Source organism: Rattus norvegicus, chromosome 7, assembly GCF_021556685.1.
Source record: "Rattus norvegicus strain SHRSP/BbbUtx chromosome 7, alternate assembly SHRSP_T2T, whole genome shotgun sequence".
Classification (NCBI taxonomy): Eukaryota; Metazoa; Chordata; class Mammalia; order Rodentia; family Muridae; genus Rattus; species Rattus norvegicus.
Genome location: NC_141540.1, coordinates 105,967,501 through 105,993,592, shown reverse-complemented (window position 1 = coordinate 105,993,592; position 26,092 = coordinate 105,967,501). Strand labels below are relative to the sequence as shown.

The following is a 26,092-nucleotide window of genomic DNA, read 5'->3' as shown; positions in this document are numbered from 1 at the left end:
TGCCAGCCCAGGTTACTGTATCCTGCAAAACTCTCAATTAACATAGATGGAGAAACCAAGATATTCCATATCAAAACCAAATTTACACAATATCTTTCTACAAATCCAGCACTACAAAGGATAATAAGTGGTAAAGCCCAACATAAGGAGGCAAGCTATACCCTAGAAGAAGCAAGAAACTAATCGTCTTGGCAACAAAACAAAGAGAATGAAAGCACACAAACATAACCTCACATCCAAATATGAATATAACGGGAAGCAATAATCACTATTCCTTAATATCTCTCAACATCAATGGCCTCAACTCCCAAATAAAAAGACATAGATTAACAAACTGGATACGCAACGAGGACCCTGCATTCTGCTGCCTACAGGAAACACACCTCAGAGACAAAGACAGACATTACCTCAAAGTGAAAGGCTGGAAAACAATTTTCCAAGCAAATGGTCAGAAGAAGCAAGCTGGAGTAGCCATTCTAATATCAAATAAAATCAATTTTCAATTAAAAGTCATCAAAAAAGATAAGGAAGGACACTTCATCTTCATCAAAGGAAAAATCCACCAAGATGAACTCTCAATCCTAAATATCTATGCCCCAAATACAAGGGCACCTACATATGTAAAAGAAACCTTACTAAAGCTCAAATCACACATTGCACCTCACACAATAATAGTGGGAGATTTCAACACCCCACTCTCATCAATGGACATATCATGGAAACAGAAATTAAACAGAGATGTAGACAGACTAAGAGAAGTCATGAGCCAAATGGACTTAACGGATATTTATAGAACATTCTATCCTAAAGCAAAAGGATATACCTTCTTCTCAGCTCCTCATGGTACCTTCTCCAAAATTGACCATATAATTGGTCAAAAAACGGGCCTCAACAGGTACAGAAAGATAGAAATAATCCCATGCGTGCTATCGGACCACCATGGCCTAAAACTGGTCTTCAATAACAATCAAGGAAGAATGCCCACATATACTTGGAAATTGAACAATGCTCTACTCAATGATAACCTGGTCAAGGAAGAAATAAAGAAAGAAATTAAAAACTTTTTAGAATTTAATGAAAAGGAAGGTACAACATACCCAAACTTATGGGACACAATGAAAGCTGTGCTAAGAGGAAAACTCATAGCGCTGAGTGCCTGCAGAAAGAAACAGGAAAGAGCATATGTCAGCAGCTTGACAGCACACCTAAAAGCTCTAGAACAAAAAGAAGCAAATACACCCAGGAGGAGTAGAAGGCAGGAAATAATCAAACTCAGAGCTGAAATCAACCAAGTAGAAACAAAAAGGACCATAGAAAGAATCAACAGAACCAAAAGTTGGTTCTTTGAGAAAATCAACAAGATAGATAAACCCTTAGCCAGACTAACGAGAGGACACAGAGAGTGCGTCCAAATTAACAAAATCGGAAATGAAAAGGGAGACATAACAACAGATTCAGAGGAAATTCAAAAAATCATCAGATCTTACTATAAAAAACTATATTCAACAAAACTTGAAAATCTTCAGGAAATGGACAATTTCCTAGACAGATACCAGGTACCGAAGTTAAATCAGGAACAGATAAACCAGTTAAACAACCCCATAACTCCTAAGGAAATAGAAGCAGTCATTAAAGGTCTCCCAACCAAAAAGAGCCCAGGTCCAGACGGGTTTAGTGCAGAATTCTATCAAACCTTCATAGAAGACCTCATACCAATATTATCCAAACTATTCCACAAAATTGAAACAGATGGATCACTACCCGAATACCTTCTACAAAGCCACAATTACTCTTATACCTAAACCACACAAAGACACAACAAAGAAAGAGAACTTCAGACCAATTTCCCTTATGAATATCGACACAAAAATACTCAACATAATTCTGGCAAACCGAATCCAAGAGCACATCAAAACAATCATCCACCATGACCAAGTAGGCTTCATCCCAGGCATGCAGGGATGGTTTAATATACGGAAAACCATCAACGTGATCCATTATATAAACAAACTGAAAGAACAAAACCACATGATCATTTCATTAGACGCTGAGAAAGCATTTGACAAAATTCAACACCCCTTCATGATAAAAGTCCTGGAAAGAATAGGAATTCAAGGCCCATACCTGAACATAGTAAAAGCCATATACAGCAAACCAGTTGCTAACATTAAACTAAATGGAGAGAAACTTGAAGCAATCCCACTAAAATCAGGGACTAGACAAGGCTGCCTACTCTCTCCCTACTTATTCAATATAGTTCTTGAAGTTCTAGCCAGAGCAATCAGACACCAAAGGAGGTCAAGGGAATACAGATCGGAAAAGAAGAAGTCAAAATATCACTATTTGCAGATGATATGATAGTATATTTAAGTGATCCCAAAAGTTCCACCAGAGAACTACTAAAGCTGATAAACAACTTCAGCAAAGTGGCTGGGTATAAAATTAACTCAAATAAATCAGTTGCCTTCCTCTATACAAAAGAGAAACAAGCCGAGAAAGAAATTAGGGAAACGACACCCTTCATAATAGACCCAAATAATATAAAGTACCTCGGTGTGACTTTAACAAAGCAAGTAAAAGACCTGTACAATAAGAATTTCAAGACACTGAAGAAGGAAATTGAAGAAGACCTCAGAAGATGGAAAGATCTCCCATGCTCATGGATTGGCAGGATTAATATAGTAAAAATGGCCATTTTACCAAAAGCAATCTACAGATTCAATGCAATCCCCATCAAAATACCAATCCAATTCTTCAAAGAGTTAGACAGAACAATTTGCAAATTCATCTGGAATAACAAAAAACCCAGGATAGCTAAAGCTATCCTCAACAATAAAAGGACTTCAGGAGGAATCACTATCCCTGAACTCAAGCAGTATTACAGAGCAATAGTGATAAAAACTGCATGGTATTGGTACAGAGACAGACAGATAGACCAATGGAACAGAATTGAAGACCCAGAAATGAACCCACACACCTATGGTCACTTGATTTTTGACAAAGGAGCCAAAACCATCAAATGGAAAAAAGATAGCATTTTCAGCAAATGGTGCTGGTTCAACTGGAGGTCAACATGTAGAAGAATGCAGATCGATCCATGCTTATCACCCTGTACAAAGCTTAGGTCCAAGTGGATCAAGGACCTCCACATCAAACCAGACACACTCAAACTAATAGAAGAAAAACTAGTGAAGCATCTGGAACACATGGGCACTGGAAAAAATTTCCTGAACAAAACACCAATGGCTTATGCTCTAAGGTCAAGAATCGACAAATGGGATCTCATAAAACTGCAAAGCTTCTGTAAGGCAAAGGACACTGTGGTTAGGACAAAATGGCAACCAACAGATTGGGAAAAGATCTTTACCAATCCTACAACAGATAGAGGCCTTATATCCAAAATATACAAAGAACTCAAGAAGTTAGACAGCAAGGAGACAAATAACCCTATTTAAAAATGGGGCTCAGATCTAAACAAAGAATTCACAGCTGAGGAATGCCAAATGGCAGAGAAACACCTAAAGAAATGTTCAACATCTTTAGTCATAAGGGAAATGCAAGTCAAAACAACCCTGAGATTTCACCTCACCTAGTGAGAATGGCTAAGATCAAAAACTCAGGGGACAACAGATGCTGGCGAGGATGTGGAGAAAGAGGAACACTCCTCCATTGTTGGTGGGATTGCATACTGGTACAACCATTCTGGAAATCAGTCTGTAGGATCCTCAGAAAATTGGACATTGAACTGTCTGAGGATCCAGCTATACCTCTCTTAGGCATATACCCAAAAGATGCCCCAACATATAAAAAAGACACGTGCTCCACTATGTTCATTGCAGCCTTATTTATAATAGCCAGAAGCTGGAAAGGACCCAGATGCCCTTCAACAGAGGAATGGATACAGAAAATGTGGTACATCTACACAATGGAATATTACTCAGCTATCAAAAACAACGACTTTATGAAATTCGTAGGCAAATGATTGGAACTGGAAAATATCATCCTGAGTGAGCTAACCCAATCATAGAAAGACATACATGGTATGCACTCATTGATAAGTGGCTATTAGCCCAAATGCTTGAATTACCCTAGATGCCTAGAACAAATGAAACTCAAGACGGATGATCAAAATGTGAATGCTTCACTCCTTCTTTAAAAGGGGAACAAGAATACCCTTGGCAGGGAAGAGAGAGGCAAAGATTAAAACAGAGACTGAAGGAACACCCATTCAGAGCCTGCCCCACATGTGGCCCATACATATACAGCCACCCAATTAGACAAGATGGATGAAGCAAAGAAGTGCAGACCGACAGGAGCCGATGTAGATCGCTCCTGAGAGACACAGCCAGAATACAGCAAATACAGAGGCGAATGCCAGCAGCAAACCACTGAACTGAGAATAGGACCCCCGTTGAAGGAATCAGAGAAAGAACTGGAAGAGCTTGAAGGCGCTCGAGACCCCATATGTACAACAATGCCAAGCAACCAGAGCTTCCAGGGACTAAGCCACTACCTAAAGACTATACATGGACTGACCCTGGACTCTGATCCCATAGGTAGCAATGAATATCCTAGTAAGAGCACCAGTGGAAGGGGAAGCCCTGGGTCCTGCTAAGACTGAACCCCCAGTGAACTAGACTGGTGGGGGGAGGGCGGCAATGGGGGGAGGGTTGGGAGGGGAACACCCATAAGGAAGGGGAGGGAGGAGGGGGATGTTTGCCCGGATACCGGGAAAGGGAATAACACTCGAAATGTATATAAGAAATACTCAAGTTAATAAAAAAAATAATAAAAAAAGAAGAAAACAACAACAAAACCTAAGGCATGATTTGATTATCAAACTGCAGAAGCACTGGTCTACTGGAGGGTTCTCCAGTACAGAACAAAGCTACTCACACTTCTCAACAGGTGAATTTTTATGGAGTTCAACGTGGGCCTGTTTTCCTTGTTGCAAGTGTTTGATGACAGCTGCTAGAGCAGAGAGAATGGGGCTGTGTGTCAGTCATGACGAGCAAATGGAGAGGCAGAAACCCAGGACTGTCAGAGGGGAACCCAAAGCCTATGACAGAAAGCTGCTTGTCAGTCATCAAAATAGAAAGGTGCCTGGGAAGAGCCAAGAGAGACTGATTTCATCAAAGTGAAATGAAAAAAAAGCTGGGGAGGCCGGGGAGGGATGTGGGTGGGGTGGGAGGGAGAGTGATGGTGGTCCAAACCCCATAGAACAGGAGCAGAGAAACTAAGAGAACATTTGAGCAGACATTTGAATGACAAAGGCCTTTGGGACCAGACATTCTTTCTTCCACTGACTTCACTTGGTACAAGAAGCACAGGACTTAGTTCCCAGCAGCCTGATTCCCTGAGAAGAGAGGAGAACAGTTTCACCATATCAGCATGTGGAGTGGAGGAGGGGAGAGTGTGAGTGTTCACAATTCCCTATGCTCTCCAAACCTGCACTTCCAACCCACAGAAAAAGATGAGAACAAAAACAATTTTAGCTTTTCTAAATCCATCTCTATCCTTCGACAGTTTACAACACATTTTTAGCTTTCTTCAGCCCAGAATAGTGAGGAACAGATGGAACCCTGAAAGCAGTTAATTGGAGTGAGTTAAATAAAGTGGCCATCTCTGAAGGTGGTTACATGAACCTCTTCTACATGATCCTTCAAGTCCCTTTACCCTCTTTTCTAATTGGCCCAGGGTAGGGTTTGGGGTAAATTCAATGCATAACATCAATAGCCTCCCACAGCTTTGGCACCCAGATGGAGATTGCCAATGCTGGGGGGGGTGGAGGGGTGGGGAACTAGGAGATCTCACTGAGGGGAAGCAGAGAGGCCAGTGAGGCTGACTATGTACCTACCTCCACAGGGCTCCTCAGTGCAACTGCCATACTGTTGCTGTGTAAAATCTCTTTGAACTGTTCTCATTTCTCCTGATCTGAAAGGAGGAAAGTTCTGCTGCTTTGTCCCCAAGGATTACTAGGGTCTCTTACTTCTCCCTTTATCTTTCTAGTTAAGTCCATTGTATATTAACTTGAATTGTCTTGCTTTGAATGTGCCACCTCGAGTTGTCTCGGTGCCCCTAACTGAAGCAATGGGAATGAGGAAAGAGATAGAAAGCCCTCTTGACTTAGTGCATTGGTGTTTTGAGTTTGGGGTTTTTGTTGTTGTTGTTGGTTTGGTTTGGTTTGGTTTGGCTTGGTTTGGCTTGGTTTTTTCTTTTGGTTGTTTCACTACTGTAGTGGCATGCCTTAGAAACATCCATTCCTGTTTCTCATGACTGGTATTATCATCATTCCTAAATGAACATAGCACTGTTATCGCCACCATTGGCAATAGTAGTAGCTTGGGCTCAGGAGTCAGACTACCCATTTATAAATTCTTGCTCTACCGTTTAACAACTGTGAGGTTTTTTTTGTTTTTTTTTTTTATTAACTTGAGTATTTCTTATATACATTTCAAGTGTTATTCCCTTTCCCGGTTTCCGGGCAAACATCCCCCTCCCCCCTCCCCTTCCTTATGGGTGTTCCCCTCCCCATCCTCCCCCCATTGCTCCCTCCCCCCCACAGTCTAGTTCACTGGGGGTTCAGTCTTAGCAGGACCCAGGGCTTCCCCTTCCACTGGTGCTCTTACTAGGATATTCATTGCTACCTATGAGGTCAGAGTCCAGGGTCAGTCCATGTATAGTCTTTAGGTAACAACTGTGAGTTTTAAGCAAAGTACTTAACCACAACCTCTCTCATCCTCCCTTAGATAAAATAAAGGCCTTAATTATATCCACCTCAAGCACTTATTGTGAGCATTAAATAAAATGATGCACGCAGTATTCTGCAATGTGCCTGGCATATAAATGCTCAGTAAAAATAGCTGTGCTGTTATTACTTTATATCTTAAGGAATCAGAGGAGTAGCTGGAGAGAGGTAAAAATACCTGCCGTGCAGGAGTGAGGGCCAGGACTTGGACACCTAACACCCATATAAATACCAAAGAAAGATGATGGTAATTCCAGCACTTGGGAGGTTTAGGGTCCTTGGAACAATCTGAGTAGTTAGACAGACACAGAGTTGATCTCTCAGTTTAGTTGAGAGGACAAGTCTCAATGAAAAATATAGAAATTCCAACATATATGTGTCCACAGCATGCAAACATGTATACAGGCATTCAAATACAAATACAGGCAAATGTCGAGCATACCACATATTCACAAACACATGTAAAATAAAATAAGAAATCTGAGCGTTCTGAATGCTGGCAAGACTTTGAAATGAAAAGGAGAAGGGTATGGGAGGGGTTAGGAGTCATTAGAACTCCAATGGACAAACACGGTTTAAGAAACCCTTGGGTGGGAGAGGGAAGCCATTTCACATAGTGGGGGCATTTATAATGTAGGGAATAAAATGAAAGTTGGATGTGTAATTATGGAGTCAGTTTCAAAGGGTAAGATTTTTCTCTTTTCTACTTGTAAATAGAAAAAGAGCTTGCCAGGTATGAATTGTACTTCCTCAAAATTCCATGTGTGAAATTCTAAGCCCAGTGACATCAGACTGTAGCCTTCATAGAATAGGTAAATACATTAAAATGAGGTCATTAAGGTGGTCCTGGTACAGTCACACTGGCATCCTTATAAAAAAAATAATGATTAGAACTCAGAGTGAAAATGTGAATATATAAAAAAGATGCTGGATGTTTTTCAGTGGAGTTATAATTCAAGATTTGTGAAATTTTAAATTTTCAGAAAATACTGTAGCCTTAGCTATTCAAGTTGCTCCTAAACTGATCTACTCTGTTTTCTATGAAAAGAATATTCGTAGGACATCCAAGGGAGTTATACAAAAATGACACAAAAGTTGCAAATGTAACTCAGACAAAATAAGACTATACTGACAAATAAAACAAATTTAGTATTAATAGTTTCCAAACAAGTGCTATGCAAAATAAATTAGATATATGATTAAAAAAAAGCTCAGAGTGAAGAATAGAGGAAGATGAGCAGGAGATGGGCAAGTATGGTCTGGGCAGAAGAGCCTATAAAGTACCTTGATCTCAGATTTCTAGCCTCCAGAAATAAGAGAAAATGTATTCATATTGTTTAAGTCACTCTATGATAACAGCCTTTGAGAAATAATAATATAGGCAATCACGTAATAGAAACCTTTATCCAAAAACCACAGCCATGTGGAGGATTGATTCTGTGAGCTTACTTACACACATTCTCTAATTTATGAAGCAGAATTCACTTCCTTCCATGCATGCATACTCATCCAAGGTTAAAGGGAGCAGGATCCCACATTAGGAATCCATTTTCTGTTGCTGTTCTCTGCTCTACAACTCTGATCAGCCACTTGTCCCCTGACTATGTCACTTAGAATGAAACCAAATTGACTGACACTTCAAACTCAAGACTGATCATGATGCAGGGACAGCATCTTTCTCAAACCTAGGGCATGATGCTGGATGTACACATGGATAGGTGGATGAAAGAAACCCTGGAACCCTCCAGCCCTAACTCTTACACTGTTAGCTGTGTGAACCAAGACAATAACATAATTCCTCTTTCTTCTTTCGTTTATCGGTGAAGTGAGAATGGAAAACTCCACTGGATTGTTACAACTCATGGGTTCATGTGAAAGTACTCTCTAGGTTTTAACATTTTCTAAAAAGACCAAGATGTCATTAATTAACATAATCACTATTTGTGGGTGTTTGCTTAATAGCAGAACCTTGTGTAAAGGGCATCATATTGCAAGACTGCACTAAACACACCAAGAAGAATGACATATCTGCCATCACAAGATTCATGTTTAAAGAAACAACTAAATGTTAGGGCAATGATGCTGGAGCAGGGGATCTGTTACAAAATTGCTTGTAGCAATTGAGAGCATTGAACCCAGCCTCCTGCCCCCATTCAAGAGCCTAGAAAGTTTGTGTGAAACTCCTTTCCACATTGTTAGTGAAGACAGAAACAAGAATTTGCCTGGTTAAGAAGCTAACCACAAGGCTGGAAGGACATTTCCCAACAAGGGACAGGTAGTAGAATAAACGTACTTATGTAGAAACAAAGATTGTTCAGCTTCCTCCAGAAGCAAACCTTGAAAACTAGAACTTCAGAGGCAGCAACTTTCCTGAAGGAGTTCCTAGGAAACACAGAATGGAAGGAAGAGAAAGAAGACACTGATGTTTGATGCATTGTTGGGTAGATCGGCTACATAAAGGGTCAATGGGAGCCTAGTCAGACAATTCCAAGTTACATGGCTCTAGAAGGGAAGGAAGAGGGTACAAAACATCTCTCCTATCTGTGGTTTGCAGAGACCTGTGACTTGGGGACATTAATTACATGCCTCTTCAAAGCTGCTGGCCATGTGGCAGAGTGCCCTCTTGTGGCCAAAGGAAAAACTCACAAGAACCATAAGTGTTGGCAATTGTGTACAGAAAATTGCAGGAACAGCACCTGTAACAGCAGCTACAATGGGACACAGAAGTAGAAAAACAGACGGGTGGGATAACTCGGTGGAAGAGTACAAACCTTCGAGGCTCCGAGTTCAACACCAATACAAAACAAAACATAGAACTGCTTGGTTGTTTTGGGATCCCAAAGAATCAGGGAGTTGCAGGCATTTAGGTTAAAGGGGTGGGTGGTAGTAAGACCATGAATATGTACCATGACATACTGTTAGAATTTTATCTTGAGGGCTTTAAGGCTGGATGAGTGTATGATATTCAATAACATATACATCCCTTTAAAAAGATCACTGTGGGCAGCATATGGAGAATGCCTTTGAGTAGAACAAGTCTGGGGGCCTCCAAGTAGGAAGCTTTTTTATTAGTGGTAAAGCAAGACACTGGAAAGAGCATTTCTTTTAAAACTAGCAGCAACACTAAAATAGGAGCAACATCACAGAACCAAGAAAGAGTCAAAGTTAACTGACATCCCCTTTGTAGAATTTGCAGCTCTGGTGTTTCTAACAGTTTAGAGAATGAAGACGGAACAGATGAGTGCTTCGTGATACAGAGAAAACACACTGGTCCTGTAGCATCATAGTTTGAAGAGTGTGAGAACAATCCAGGGCGAGCAAAGTCCCAGAACTAATCTGGAAATGCAAATTCGGAAACTGCTATGTATGGAGGCTGAGCGTGAATGAGATCTGTCCAGCAAGGATGCTCAATGTGAAGCATTCACTGAGTCCCAGACAAAATGCTGAAAATAGGCAGGTGTTTCTAAAGCAAATCCTTAAAGAGTGCAAGCATGAGGAAATGAGATGTTTCACAGAAAGTCCAGAGACTCAAGGTCCCGAGTGGCCAGCAGGCTGAGCTATGTGGATGCCCAGTGAGATGGGGACTACCATGTGTACATTGATTTTTTCCCAATTTAGAGGACTTCCTCTCCATTTGTTTCATCCCAGCTTGAGATGTGAATAGAAACAGAGGAGAAAGATAGCATACAAAGGATGGAAGTCAGAATGAAGAGGGACTAGTTGATAGACACATGTGCCTGCCAGATCAGGGTATCCTGTTCTTTCTTAGAAAAGACAAACAGCAGGAAGCAGCATGGAGAGGGAGTGAGTAAGACACATGAAAGAAGAAGGATGGCAGGGAAGGGGGTTATACTGGCTGGTTTTGTGTGTCAACCTGACATAAGCTACCAACAGAGAGGAAGCAGCCTCAGAAAATCACCTTCATGAGATCCAGCTGTAAGGCACTTTCCCAGTTAGTGATCAATGGGGAGAGCCCAGCCCATGGTGAGTGGTGCTGGTAGTCCTGGGTTCTATAAGAAAGCAGGCTGAGCAAGCCAGGGGAAGCAAGCCAGCAACCACTACTACTCCATAGCTGCTTCTTCTTCATCATCTGCCTCCAGGATCCTGTCCTGTTGGATTACTCCTTTTGGTGATGTGAAGTATAAGCTGAATACACTCTTCCCTCTCCAACTTGGTTTTGTTTGTTGGTTGGTTGGTTGGTTGGTTGGTCATGGTGGTTCTGTCACAACAATAAAAGGAAACCCTAAGACAGGAGTAACGTTGCTGAAGAAATTATAAGCACCAAGAACTTACTTTTCAGTAAGAGGTAAAACACAACTAGTGTTGAAGATGATTACACATAAAGATGTGTGCACATAAGAACTAACAACAGGGAGAGTTACCTACCACCCAAAAGCTTACTTGGTAAAGTAGGAGCAAGATCATCTTTGCAGAAGGGCAATGTGGTGAGTTAAGGAGAATGGTGAAACTCTGAACCAGTCTTTGAGGGGAACCGAAGAATTGGCCAAGGACAAAGGCCATTCCGAAGTGCTGGCTTACCAATCACATACTTTCCATTATTATAAACCACCTAATGATTCTGTGTTCATGGCACAAGGAATGGACCATCTGTGTCCCTCCAAATCTTCTAAGGTATATTTTTCTGGGCATACCCTAGAAACTTATTCCTCCAACTAATTTCCACCTCCTATTATCTCCCAATCATACCTCTTGATCAATCCATCAAGAGTTAACTCACAAGCCCCTGTGATCCAGGGTACCTCTCAATGACTAGATCCACCAGCCAGTGACCAAGTCTTTAACAATAAAGCTGTTAGAAGAGCCTTTGTGTTCAAACCATAACAATTGGGTTAGTGTGCTTGTTAAAGAGTTCCAAGAGAGCTTCTTTGCTTCTTCTGGCCTGGGTGGGCACAGCGAGAAAATGCCACCTTGGAACCAGAAAGTGGCTCCTCATTGCACAGTAGGTCTGTTGGATACTTCCAAGCATCCAGAACATAAGAAATACATTTGTGGTTTTAATCAACCAGCCTGATGTATTTGACTATAGCAACCTGGGGGTACTGAGACATACAGTGTTGACAGATCATACTTGACCTCTTATTTTCTGCCCTGCCACTGGATTCCTGTGCATGTCTGCCAAGACCTTATGCACAGGTAGCATCATGCAAAACTTGAGCATTGATGATCATTTCTGCCTCCTTTCTACCCCAGGAGCTGTATTCTCAATCCTATGATGCCGTTGGGGTAATGTTTGCCTCCATTCCTGGATTTGCAGACTTTTACTCTCAGACAGAAATGAACAACCAGGGAGTGGAATGTCTGCGCTTGCTGAATGAGATCATTGCTGACTTTGATGAGGTAAATCTAATTGTCAGAACTCTGGGGTGTTTTACAAACATAAACATGTAGTAGGTAATTTAATTTTCACAATCAATTTTTATCTGAATAAATAGATGCCTTGATAAGTATATAAAATATAGACTAGTTAAGTCAATCAAAAAATTCATCACCAAACATTGTGGACATTCAGATATATAATACCTGAATTATTTAGTTTAGTAACCACATTGTGCAATGGTCTCCAGAACTTTTGTCTGTCTACCTGAAACATTCTACCCTCATTAAGGATGCTCAACTATTTTAGTTAGATCTTTCTCCATTATGCATGGGGGAGAACATATTTGCAGGAGCCCCAGGATGCTAGAGTGCAACAGAGCAGCCATGTAAACACAAGGACTAACTTCATGTCCCGGATCCATTGCAGTTACTTGGAGAGGACCGCTTTCAGGACATAGAGAAGATTAAGACCATTGGTAGTACATACATGGCTGTCTCAGGACTGTCACCAGAGAAACAGGTAAGGAAGGTCCTTGGACTTGACTTTGGATGACTGTTGCCGAGTGCTGAAGAAGGCTTGGAGAACAATGGGAGGGAGCTCTAAACGAGGTTATCATGGTATCACGGTTGCAGGATGTGCATTCACTCTTGACAAAAAGAGGATTGCTGGAGAAGTTGCTGTTAAAACTCCAAGGCTTCAATCATTCATTACAGGGTGTTGGAGGATGTGGTGGTGGTGGTGGTGGTGGTGGTGGTGGTGGTGGTGTGGTGGTGGTGGTGGTGGTGGTGGTGGTGGTGGTGGTGGTGGTGGTGGTGGTGGTGGTGGTGGAGGTGGTGTGGTGGTGGTGTGGTGGGGTGGTGGTGGTGGTGGTGGTGGTGGCGGTTCTGTATAATGTTAGACTGTGTTAATTGGGAAATTAATGTCTGCCTTTCCAGGGCTAGTGGGTGAGTTATCTGAGATAACTTTCGTGTTCCCCGTATAAAGCCTATAACCTTGTAAGTTATATCAACAGATATTAGATGAGTTTGAGTCAAACTCACTAGGGAAAATGGAATCCTCATTAAGTCATCACTATACTTAGCCTTCTTGCACATATTTTTATTAAAGAAAAATGCTCTAAGCATAGCTATGTAGGATGAAACCCACATCAGTATACAAGTGGGACTCTCAATAGCAGGAGTTAGGAAACAAGTACCTCAGGCCACATCCGCCCTACTCTCCATGTTTGTAAATAAAGTTTTATTGTACACAAGCATTCCCATTTATTTTTATTTTATACTTTGCTTGTTTAAAACCAAAATGATAACACTAAATAGTTACAACAAAGACCGTATAGTCTATGAGACCAGAATTACCTAATGCCTAGCCTTTAATGGAACTATCAAACTCTGTAGGGTTCCAAATTCTCTGCTACAGACAATTTCATTCAACTGTGAAGAGGTGGTCATGGCCACCAAGCTTCACTTACATTACATAGTTTGAAATGGAAGCAAAGAGACTTACTCTGTACCTACCTCAGGGAGTTCACAAGCATACACAGAACATCCCTTAAACAGATGCTGTGAGCATTTTAGAGGCAACAAACACATCTTTTGGACCAGAAAACCTATATGCACAAGGATATGAATGTGTGCATATGGGCATTCATACAAAGGCATGAGCATAAGTGAGAATACTCGGGGACCCATAATGTGGCAAACTTCCAGGACAAGGATAGATGTAAAGGAAGATGTGAGGACATCCACACCGTGTAGTGTTAGAATCTCCTGTGAGCTACATCTCTGAGATGATACTCATGGCTTGAGTGTGTAGGACTCACTTACATGCTTATCCTCTTTTAAGGAATGTGCAGTAGGGGGGTCACACTGTAAAACCTCTGCTGAAGACATCACATGTGTTTAACATTGGATGCAACCTTCTCTCGTGTTTTCTCCAGCAATGTGAAGATAAATGGGGACATTTGTGTGCCCTGGCTGACTTCTCTCTTGCCCTGACTGAAAGCATACAAGAGATCAACAAGCATTCGTTCAACAATTTTGAACTCCGTATTGGTGAGTTGCAGCTAGAGGTGGAGGCCTCACTGAGCCAAGTGTCTTTGTTCTATCAGCCCCTCCCATGTCCTGGGCATCAGTCCAGGAAGCTTTTTCTTGCAAAATGCATGAGGTTCTGTATGACCCTGACAAGGACAGGCACAGAGTCAACTCAGGCCTTTCTGGACTTCCTCATCGATGATGCCAGAAGCAAGGCAGGATCCTGACTATGCAGAGGTGCAAAGCAAACACGAGGCTGGCCTCTCCTCCAACATATCTGCCTATATCCCTTGCCAGCTCTGCAAAGGCACGCTTAGAGAGGTAGCTAATGACCCGAGAATCATAAAATTCTGACTTTTTCTTGTTGCTGGAAGCTGGTGGTCAATGAATTGCTCTCTGCTTCTCAATAATGTCTCAGACAACTGCAGGATTCTTCTTCAGGCTATCACATGCTGTATTGAGCTAGATGCAGACAGAAAGTAGCAGTTTCTCAGCCGTGTGGTCTCGTTCCATGGCAAGGATAGAAACTTGTGCATAGGTGCTCCATGGTAATCATTGCAGCTGAACAAATCCTCCGTGTTTGCATGATGTATTCATTCCTCCTTCCTCTGCTTTGGGCTTTCAGGAGCCTCCAGAAGTCCAGCCTGAAAGCCCCTGCTCTAGCTCACATTTGCATTTTATAAATAAAGAAGCTTGATCCTAAACAAAGAAGTCTCTAGGCTAATACCACATCTCATAGCCAAACAGCAATGCCAGCACCTGCTCGAGGAGCCTGACACTGAGATGACTGACATTCTGCCTAGTGGGCAACAGATTTGCTATTGTCTTTATGCTGTAGGTGTGCTGGGGCTGACAGGCCATTTTACTTCATTAGGCTCTCCCTTAACAGCTTGCAAGAAAAGAGAGGGAAGCTGAGAATACCAATATCTGTTCCTGAGATCAGAGGAATGGCACACGCTTTTGTTCTTTGAAATAAAGATTTATAGTTATGGTTTTGATCCTATGGCTGGGATATTGAAGGCTTGATCCCACATCTCCCATCAATCTCATGTCCTTTCTGAAATAATTGAACCAAGAATCAAAAGAGAGTATTATCCCTGAAGAGAGAAATAGTCTAAGCAAATTCTAAAGACATTGGTAAAATCATGGCTACCTCTTTGGAGTGATGTATTAAAATGTTGTATTTTATTTGGAAGTGCCTTTACTGATAATTTCAAAGCTTACTCCTTCAGGAAATCTCAATGACTCTTCTAGAAATGACAGAATTCCTCTAAATGTATAATGTGCTTATCTGTCTCCTCTAAGAAAGTATTTCATAATTCTATAAACATTGACTAGGCATCTGAAATGTGTGAATATGACAGGATGGGTAAGAAGACATAGGCTTGTCTCCTACTGGGGAGACGGAAAACAATTTAGAAAGCAGGTAATATAATATCATCAGATAATGAAAATCAAATGTAGAAATAGGAGACCAGAGGTCCTTCTTGTATTGTTAATTATAGCAGTTAGTATAGCAGTTAGTAAAAAACCTTCTGACCAGAGACTTGAGGAAACTGATAGAATTAGCATTATAGATTCTGAGTAAGATCATTCTAGGCTGAAGCAAAATCAAAACACATTTGCACACAGACACTATATACTATACTTGACACACACATATACTACATAGTACACACCAGACTATACATATACAGTTATAAACTACACAGTACACATTGTACTATATACCCATACATATACATCATACACTACATTACACATATACACATACAATATACACTATCCACTGTACTCAACACATAGACACAATACCTTGTGCATTATACCCAACAAAGGCATATATACACACAGACATTATACACTATACATAATCCACACAGAGAGACACAGTAGATGTAGACAGTAGAATGAAAATAATGATTAGCTCTTTAAAACCTTGAGAGACATTACGTCATGATGTCTAAGAAGTCATGGGCATCAGAACTGATCATGTAGCTTATAGCCTGCACATGACAAAGCTGAAGCTGATAAATACTCAGTGTCTTACTCAAAGTCACAGCCCATAGATGGGTAGAGTGAGGGTCACGTGAGTTAAATAAGCGATCCAGATAATCAGTTATTTAAGTGACTGACATAGTGACCTGGACTATGCTGCTCCAAGAGGCTACACACATGCCAATTAGACCTAATTGCCCTTCCTCTACCTTATTTCTTGCTCTTTTGGGTCTTTTGTAGGCATCAGCCATGGCTCAGTGGTAGCAGGTGTAATTGGCGCTAAGAAACCACAGTATGACATTTGGGGTAAAACTGTGAACTTGGCAAGCCGAATGGACAGCACAGGAGTGAGTGGCCGGATCCAAGTTCCTGAGGAGACCTATCTCATCCTGAAGGATCAGGGCTTTGCCTTCGACTACCGGGGAGAGATATATGTGAAGGGCATCAGCGAACAAGAAGGGAAAATCAAAACATATTTTCTCCTGGGACGAGTCCAACCCAACCCATTCATCTTACCCCCAAGAAGACTTCCTGGGCAGTACTCTCTGGCTGCAGTTGTCCTTGGCCTTGTCCAGTCTCTCAACAGGCAAAGGCAGAAGCAACTACTCAATGAGAACAGCAACTCTGGCATCATCAAGAGCCATTACAACCGGCGGACTTTGCTAACGCCAAGTGGGCCAGAGCCTGGAGCACAGGCTGAAGGCACTGACAAATCCGATTTGCCATAAAAGCATTTTCTTTGTGTTTCTTTCTCTTTTTTTGTATTTCTTTTATATATAAAATAAATATACTAATAAAAAGGTTTGATTTTTTTTAGAACAAGGATGGTTTCATTGGTCTTTGAATATACAAGATCAAGTACACAAGTTGAGGTTTTCCTTATTGGTCACTTCTTGTACGCAAGATCTATAAGGCCAAAAGTCTGAATTAGAGGAGTTGCTATATAAATTGGAAAAGGTCATGTGTAAATAGAACCCTGATGTTATTGGGTGCTTAACAACAACTGGCTTTTTTTGGAATATTAACCATATACCAAGCCAAGTATTATGTCGAATTTTGACATAAGGACCTCATAACCCCTACAGTACCCGTACATTCATTCAACTGATATTGTTGAGCATCTGCATTGCACCTAAGCTGTCTCATGTCCCAGATAAACTCTGGCAAAAGTGTTTCTCTCATGCAGCTAATATTCTGCTTGTGGACAACAGACATATTATTAAAGCAATATGTAATCTACTTTCATACAGGGATAGAAGCAATAAAGAGGTTAAATGTAGGGGCCGGAAAGAAGGTTAAAAGAACTTGCTGCTCTTCCAGAAGACCTAAGTTTGATTTCTAGCACGATGTCAGGTATCTCAGAACTGTTTGTAATCCCAGTTTCAGAGGATATGATACCCTCCTCTGGCTTCCAATGACACCTGTACACACATAGCATACACTCAGACACAGACAGATAGACAGAAACACACACACACACACACACACACACACACACACGCACAGAGAGAGAGAGAGAGAGAGAGAGAGAGAGAGAGAGAGAGAGAGAGAGAGAGAGAGAGGTGAAAATAAATGGTTTAAGGTATTGCAGGCCAGGGATCTAACTAGGAATGGGATTTTGAGGATATGTCAAGGATAATCCTTAATAATGTGAAAGTGAAAAAAAAGGGAGAAAAGTGATATGAAGAAAAGGGCCAGCAAGTGCAAACTCCCTAGGGTGAGTTCCTGTTGGAGGAACAATTAGAAAGCCAATGGGTGGGGTGAGACGCTAGTTCCCTAGGACGACTGCATCACATCCTCTTCTCTCATGAACACAGACTGCAAGGAATACAGATGAGAAAGCTGAAACAGGCTAGAGGCTCTGCTAGTTCACCTAGTTAGCTACAGAAACAGCTTCAGAACCATAGGAGTCAATAAACACTCACTGTGTTAACTAATGACCACCCAGCACAGCAAGTGAAGCACAATAAAAGATTGATTTGTTGTAGCTGAGAGACTTTATCCAGAACATGCTCTTGACACAATAATGTCAAGCCTAGAGCCAAAACAGAAAAATAAACACTCTAAACTGTATCTGGGAGATATGGCTTCATTCAGGATCCCATCAAACCTAGCAACAAGGGACTGAATTTCCAAGAACCCCATCAAGTTGACATCTGGCCTGGAATCCATCATTCAGCCCTCTGAATGTCATGCCCCCCCCCCAAGAAGACCTAGAATGCTTCACCCTTTCCTCTCCCCCATGGAGAGATGCTATGTTTGCTTGGTGTTCTGTGATATGTGGAGACATAGAGAAGGAAGGAAGAGGCCACTCCATTATCTGAATTTTGTGTGATGTCAGTCATGTGGCATAAAACCTGCATACCTAAGACCGCAGAGAAAAGAATGGTGATTTATCATTCTGATGCTTTTAGATGTTAGGGAGATCGTACCAACACCAAAGAGTCAGACCCAACACCATGACAGCGTTCCTCTTTCGCTTCGTCAACTACGAAAAGAGTCTCAATTCGGGGATTGCCCAAATCAGATGTAGGTATGTCTATGTGTGTTAGAGGTCTTGTTAATTGATATGCAAGGGCCAGATCATTGTGGGTGGCACTATTTCCTGGGCAGATGATTCTAGGTGTGCAAGAACAGTATCGAAACACAAGCCTATGACCGAGCCACAGAACAGGTGTCTATGGTTTCTGCTATATGTCCTTCTCTGTGAGTTCCCTGGTGAGAGATCATGGTGCATGTACAGCAAGTGGGTCTTTCTCAAGTTCCTGCCCTTCAAGTGACTTTCTTCAATAATGGATGCTAACCTGTAACTGAAATAAACCCTTTCCTCCCCTAAGTTGCTTCCGGGTCAGAGTATTCTATCACATCGACAGGTATGAAACTAAAAGAGTAACTAACCCATTCAAAACAGCCAGACATGACTAGTCATGCCCAACTGGTATAAAAAGAAACTCCAGTTCACTCAGCTGTATTCTGGTCATGTTTTGATCCCAAATTAACATATAAAAGGCTTCAGCAGAGAGTACTTTGAGTTTGGGACTAGAGGGGACAAACTGGTGAACCCACAGACCTACACAGAACTGCAGCAGGGGCAGGGGGCAGGGAATGGGTACTTAAAGCAAATTGATCAGCTTGGCCCTGAGCTGCACTCCAGAGAGGCTCATGTGACTGCCACTGGGGAAGCATGGTGTCTCTACCGAAATGGAGAAATGGCGAGTCTGAAATCATTCCCTACCTAACTTTTTCTTTTACTTGTCGGTGCTTGCACACTTTTTAAAAAAATCTAAGTCAGAGTTGCTTTACTCATAAAATATTAATAAGATAAAAGTTGTGAGTTCACTGAAAAGGTTTCAAAAGTTTCACTTGACCCTTAGAGAGTCAACCCTCAATTCAAGGTTTAGACTGCTTCTGGGATGAAGCAGACACTCTGCAGGGAGGCCTGACCCACAAGACACACACATGGAGCCCTGCAGTGGGTGAAAAAGGAGAGTTTTCCCAGGGCTACACTTAGTGCTGACCCAGATTCCAGAACCAGAACCTGCCCTTCTGTATACAGCAAGAGCAAGGTGTTGAAGTTCATTGCCCTGTCCTGAAATTTTAATTCCGAACTGAAGACATTTCTGTTGCACTGGAGCCTGTATCAGCCGGAGAGAATGCTACTCTCAGATTAGCTGTGGGCTCCAACTGTACCCAATATTTTATTGATGAGTTTCTAGGGGGCAGGGTGCCCTGAAGGATGACACAATGTGCCTATTTGAATTATTGATTGCATAGCCACCACACATTTCTATCCACCCACCTGGAAGATCAGGTCACCATTCCTTTGTGGGCATCAAACTTTTCAAGTAAACTTAATGAATCTGTCTTTGCCTTTTATAGAGAGTGATGGGGACTCAAAGGCGGTCTGTTTCTGTTTAAGAACAATTATTTCATTCAGTCTCTTCATAACGCACTGGCCCCTCTGATGCCATTGACATCATTAGACTCTCAAGAACAAACATTTTTAGTGTTTCAAAGTTTGCTGTGTCCATTTTCCAAGCACAGTTTCAACTGAACTTCATACTAATACATTACTGTGTCCCTTTCACAGGCTACTGGATCTCCTAAAGAGTAATAAAATAAGCTCTATCTACACATGTATTCTTAAAGCTGAGAAGAGTTTAAGGATCATGTAAGAGTGAGGTCCAAAATCTTCATTTTACAAAACTCTATTAAAGGTGGGAGTACAGCTAACTTGATCCCTTTCTGTGCTTGGACTCCACTCTGCCTACGCTGTTCTTAATTTCCTCTGTATTTTATGAATAAGCAGTCATGTGACCCAATGTTCACTTCAGCCCTCTCTGGCCTCAGAGAAATTGATAAAAGGCCTGTCCGCTCTGGTCTCCTGACAGGATCCTGCTCATATTCACAGCTTTGTACCAACTTCTGTCATGCCCAGATACCAAAATTCAGCCCAACTCAACAAATAACCAGAAGGACTTGCATCCTTATACACATGTCTGTATCTCACACTCATATCCGTGAATTCTTGCTGTCTTTATATCTTTTCTGTTTCTGTGGTACAATTCTCTATCAAAAGCAACTTGAAATAGAAAGTTTATTTAGGCCAAAGTTGTGAGTCACAGCCCATCATGGTGGGAAAGTCAGGGAACTTAAAGCATCTAAACATATTATGATCACAGTCAGAAGAGACCAATGAACGTATAAATTCTGGTTCTTAGCTCACTTTCTTTATTCTTTATAGCGTCCTGTATCCCCTGCCTAAGGAATGATGCCACCCACAATGGACATTTCTTCCCACCTAATTAACATAATTTTAGAAATGTACAAGTCCAGAGGCCCATCTTGCAGGTGATTCTAAATTCTAAATTCTGTCAAGTTGACAATTGACAATTGCCAACACATATTTGTATATGTACTCTCTCACACGCATTCTTATGCATACACAATACATCTTTCACACTCAAATACACACACATACAGCCACACACTTGAAGACCTACATTCATATGTTTATACACCCACATAAACTTAACACACATACCACTTGGGCAAAGCATTCATGCCTCATAGTTAGGTTTTACTGACAATTCAGGTAGAGAGGTAAGTTTGCATGACTATCCTCCGTACAAACCAAGTGCCATCTTGGAGAATTCCGCTTTATTCACTTGAAAAAGGATTGTCCCATCTGGACTAGTTAACAATTTACATTCCCCACTTCAATGGAGAAGTGAAGAAGTTCACAATACTCTCTTCTAAGCATCCAGCTGATCCCTACTACCTGTTGTTTACAATTCTTCCTTAATTGTGCATAGCCACCAGGAGGGGCTAAAGTATATTTGGGAGAAACACTAAGGGAGCGAAGCTTCATCTATCCAGCCAGAGGGAAACCCTCAATCCTGATGAGTAAAAGTTTTCCAGGTGTGGCCTGTTGAGGGACAAAACACCCACACCCTGTAAGTACGCTTCACCAGTGTTTGGAAAAGAAGCCAAATTAAACTCTTTGGTTTCCCAGTGTGAAGTCTGGCAGAATCATGCATGCCTCTGTTGGCTGGTTGTTGGAACCATAGGAGAAGGGAAGAATAGTGTTTACATTTTCTCCTGGGATGGAATTTTAGCAATCAGGGACAGAAAAGGGAAGAATACTAAAGTAAAACAAAGAGTAGTTGTATTACTGAAGTAATTTGTATTACTAAAGCAATACAAAGGTAGCACCTTCCAGTGAAGCGTTTTGCACAGTTTGCTTCATCCAAGCCTCTATCATCTTGCTGGTTTCAGCTCTCCCTTCTCTCTTCCTTTTCACTCTCGTAAGTTTTTCAAAAGGAGAAGCAAATTCTTCCCATCTCCTGCAAACCGGAACTTTCTTGTAGTCATTCAATAACCAGTGAGCACTTATTCTACTCCACAGATATTACTTATCTGCCAGTGGGTTTATGAACTCAACATTTTCACAGCAGAAGAAAATGAAGATAAGTTGGCCTCTGGAAATGTCTCCATAGGTGTTCTCAGGCTTCTCACACACACACATTTCTGAGGGCAGTAGTGACTATCACAGCAACAGACTTCAGCCCATTCCTAACCACTGGAGTCTCAAAGTTACCTTCCTGCACCATCACGCACAAGGATTTCAGCAATGAAAGGGTAGTTGGGTGATGAGTTCAGAGCTACCAGTGAACAGGGATGGGTCAACAGTATTTTTGAGTGAAAACTCACCAGCTGGCAAAAATGACCAAAGAAGTCATTGAAGTTGCCAAGTTATGGGCTCTTAAAAGATTATTCTCTGGACACTAGCAGTGAGAGAGGTGGCTTCCCTTGGTGACACTGAGAGGCTGTCCAGGTCAGATGATCTCCAGCGAAAGTGCAGAGAGCAAAATTACATTAAATACTTTGTGTTGCTATGATTAAAATATCTAAGATTCGGCTCCAACTCCTGAATGTTCCACAGCCCCAAACAATATCACCTGTTGAATAAGATGAAGAATTTAAACCTGAAACTTTGGGGGTTTCATATTCAACCCCATAACACTCCTGTCTCCTAAAGGTTCATGGCCATCTCATAAAACAAAATAGTTCTGTCAATTGTTAAAGTCCCATGCTCTCCACAGTTGAAACATTGTTCAAAATTCCAAAATTCAATATATCTTTTAAAACCCCAGGCAGTCTCTTAACTGTGGACTTTGTAGAATCAAAAGAAAGTTAAACTCATCCAACATACAGCTAGCACAAGGTAAATAAATATTCCCATTCCACAACAGAAGAATGGGACGATAGCAAAGAAAGAGGGGAATAAAATAAGACCTAAATCCATCAGGTAAAACATTAGACCCTATAGCTGTCTAAAGGATATCTCAGACATACAATGTAAGCTCCAACAAGATCTAGCTCCCCTGCCCTCGTGAACCTGTCATCTACAGCACGTGTGTGTGTGTGTGTGTGTGTGTGTGTGTGTGTGTGTGTGTGTGTGTCCTCTCCTTTGTCTGGCTCTCCTTTGGGTCTCCAGTTTTTGTTGTTGTTGTTGTTTGTTTGTTTGTTTGTTTTGAAAGATACACATACACACATACAAACACAACACACACACACACACACACACACACCCCTAGTTTTAAGACTTTGGTTTGTCCTCCTATATAAGCTGTTTAGCTGTAGGTCTACCTGTCTGAAATTCCACAAGTCTCTACCATCTATAGGTTAACTGTATAAGTTCTAGATTGGAATCTAATTATGCACTTTCTTATCTTGAGCAGCTCATATATTTTTAGAAATAGTTTCAAGATGATCTCCAACTTACAAGTCTCCTGCCTCAGCCTCCAAAGTGCTGAATTCACAAACATTGCAATCATGCACAGCTGACAAACATCTCAGCACATTTACATCTCTGTCTCATGGCTATAGTGATGGCGCATCTGTTTCATGAAGCTGGGTAGTTGTCTTAAGATTTAATTGAGAGAGAAACAGAGATAGGTAAACACAGAATTCTCCAATAGTGACTTGCACAGAAGAGGTTCTTTGTCTCAAATCCCCACAAGCAGATAAAATATAAATATATTTCCCTCCCCCATTTTATCCTGCAGACACTTTTTTTCTTGCTTTTTTTTAAGGGTGTGTGTGTGTGCCCTGTGTACTGATGCCGATGAAGACCAGAAGAGGCCTTCAGAACCCTGAGGCTGAAACTACAAGCATATGTGAGCTGCCCACCATGGGCACTGAGAACTATACTTGGGTCCTCATCATGAGCAGTAGTCACTCTTAACTACTGAGCCAGCATCCAGCCCCTTGAAGCCCTTTTTCCACAGTAAAATTGTGGATGATGAACAACAGGGGTGTGACCTGGCCTCCCTCAGGGAAATGATCCCAATGGGTTCTGGGAATATTGCACTAAAGACCAAAGCAAGGGTTTGTCAGGACACTAATTAAATGATTTTTCTCTTACCAGCTTCTAGAAGAAAACTGTATTTCTCTCCTTGCAATAAAAGCAAAAATCTTTCATTTGACCATTCCAATCTTCTTGGGGGGAAACAGATCAATCCATCCATGAATGGATGGTAGAGAGATTTGTATCCACAAACCCCTCAGTTTAAAGAAACACAAAGCTACAACCAAGTCATGATGGACTCTGCCCCTTGTTCCCAGGTCCCCATTTCTCCCACCTTCCTAATGACTTGTTTTTTTTTTTTTTTTTTTGGTTCTTTTTTTCAGAGCTGGGGACCGAACCCAGGGCCTTGCGCTTCCTAGGTAAGCGCTCTACCACTGAGCTAAATCCCCAGCCCCCCACCTTCCTAATGACAAAAGCAGTCACCACTTTCTCAAAGCAGGCAAAGAGCCTAAACACTATGCCCTAGGTCTTATAAAAGCATCCTAGCTCACTTCCTCTTGCAGTGTGGGCCTCATATTACTTCTTACATTGTGGGTTGATCCTGCCTCAGAGCCTTGACCCAGCCTAGCAGTGAACACGTATGAGGAAACATGTATCGAATAACATGGAAACAGGCATCTGAATGACTTGATGCATCATCTAGTCAGCACATGTTGGTGGAGAAAAGGAATCAAACTAATGACTGTTAAGCACTTGAAACAATTCTTAAAATTGCACATCAAAATCTAGTATTAGCTTCTCTTCAGAATTTGAACAATCTGATTTGTGACAACACAGATAAACCTGGAAGACATTGTGTTAATTAAGACAAGCTAGAAATAGAAGGCTAACTGACCTCACTTAACATAAGAAATATCAGACAAATTGAAATGGGGGTCAGAATTATAAATTCCATGGTCTGGAATAGGAAAGCCGAGAGAGGAACTGGGGAAATGTTAGACAGAAGATACAGCATTTTAGAAAGATCAGAGACATTAGTTTAAGATATCTGCTATATAAATTGGTAACTAGAGTCAATAACAATGTGCTGGAATTATTAAATCTCTAAAAACAGATTTGTGAGTATTTTTTTACAACAAACTCACAGTGGTATATAGGTTAATATAATTTTCCAGTTTGCTCCATTCAGTCATCCTACTATAGATGCCTCTTTTCAAATTCCATGTAATACACCACAAACACATCTAAGTTTTATCTGTAAATTAAAAGAAAGTAAAATAGTTGGAAAATCCAGTACTGTAGAGTCTAGATGCCCATACTGATGAAATTAGATAGTGCTGGGTTGCAATATCCTCTTGCAGAGCACAGAGTAGACCAGAACTCATTCCTAGACGATCTTACTGTTAAAACCATGCCTCGCACATGCCTGGTATGTTTTGGTTTTTATAGCTTACCACAGAGAACTCAATTTGGACCTAAAACAAATACATATAACTGTGAAGTTCTGGCTTCCTCTTGGAACAATAAAACCCTTCTCCTGTCAAATGGGAGCTGCCAAGAATGTCTAGCAGGAGGCTGAGGCCATAGCCACTACCAGGCAAGGTAGGGAGAAGGCAAGTGGGGCAGTGAGCACAGGGGCTTGGAGAAATCCAGTTAGCTGAGTACAAACCAAACTCTTCTCTTTCCTGGACCAGGGGCCTGAGGCAAAGGGATGAAGTAACTTTATCTCCAGTTCGTCTTGCCTGTTATAACTACTTACACAAAAACTTGTCACCATCCTGAGAACTGTTGTGAAAAAAAAAAAGAAAAAAACCAGTCAGAGGTAGCTGTGTCCTTGCTCAAAACAGAGTCTCAATAGACAGGAGCTAATGTACTCATCACTCTCTGTTCACCAATTCTAAGAGAAGAACTCCTTGCTGTCCATAATTAGGTCATCAGGGCTTGGGTGAGGGACCCTTCAGCAGAGTTCAGCAAAGGTTGGGGTTGGCAGAGAGGGTTCTCTAGCAGAGAGTGTTGATTAATTGCATTAATATCTTTCACACATGTGCACATCCCTCTCACTTCCTATAAATATAAAACCACAGCTCCCAGACAACCAAGCAGCATTTGAGACACACTGCTTTGGCTCAGTGATGCACGCCAGTGCTTCTGACCTTTTCCAGCTC

General features: G+C 41.4%; 1 protein-coding gene across 4 annotated transcripts in view; it reads left to right on the top strand.

The window, feature by feature from the left end:
- Adcy8 (adenylate cyclase 8) overlaps positions 1 to 16,936 on the top strand; it is a 249,784-nt gene extending 232,848 nt beyond the window's left edge. For 3 of the 4 annotated variants that reach the window (XM_087556005.1, XM_087556004.1, XM_087556006.1), the window contains 4 exons: positions 11,960 to 12,106; positions 12,513 to 12,605; positions 14,023 to 14,137; positions 16,355 to 16,936. In XM_087556005.1, the coding sequence (XP_087412131.1) occupies positions 11,960 to 12,106; positions 12,513 to 12,605; positions 14,023 to 14,137; positions 16,355 to 16,842 (843 nt within the window). In that variant the 3' untranslated portion in view covers positions 16,843 to 16,936. 4 annotated transcript variants of the gene reach the window in all.
- Positions 16,937 to 26,092: the final 9,156 nt, after the last annotated feature.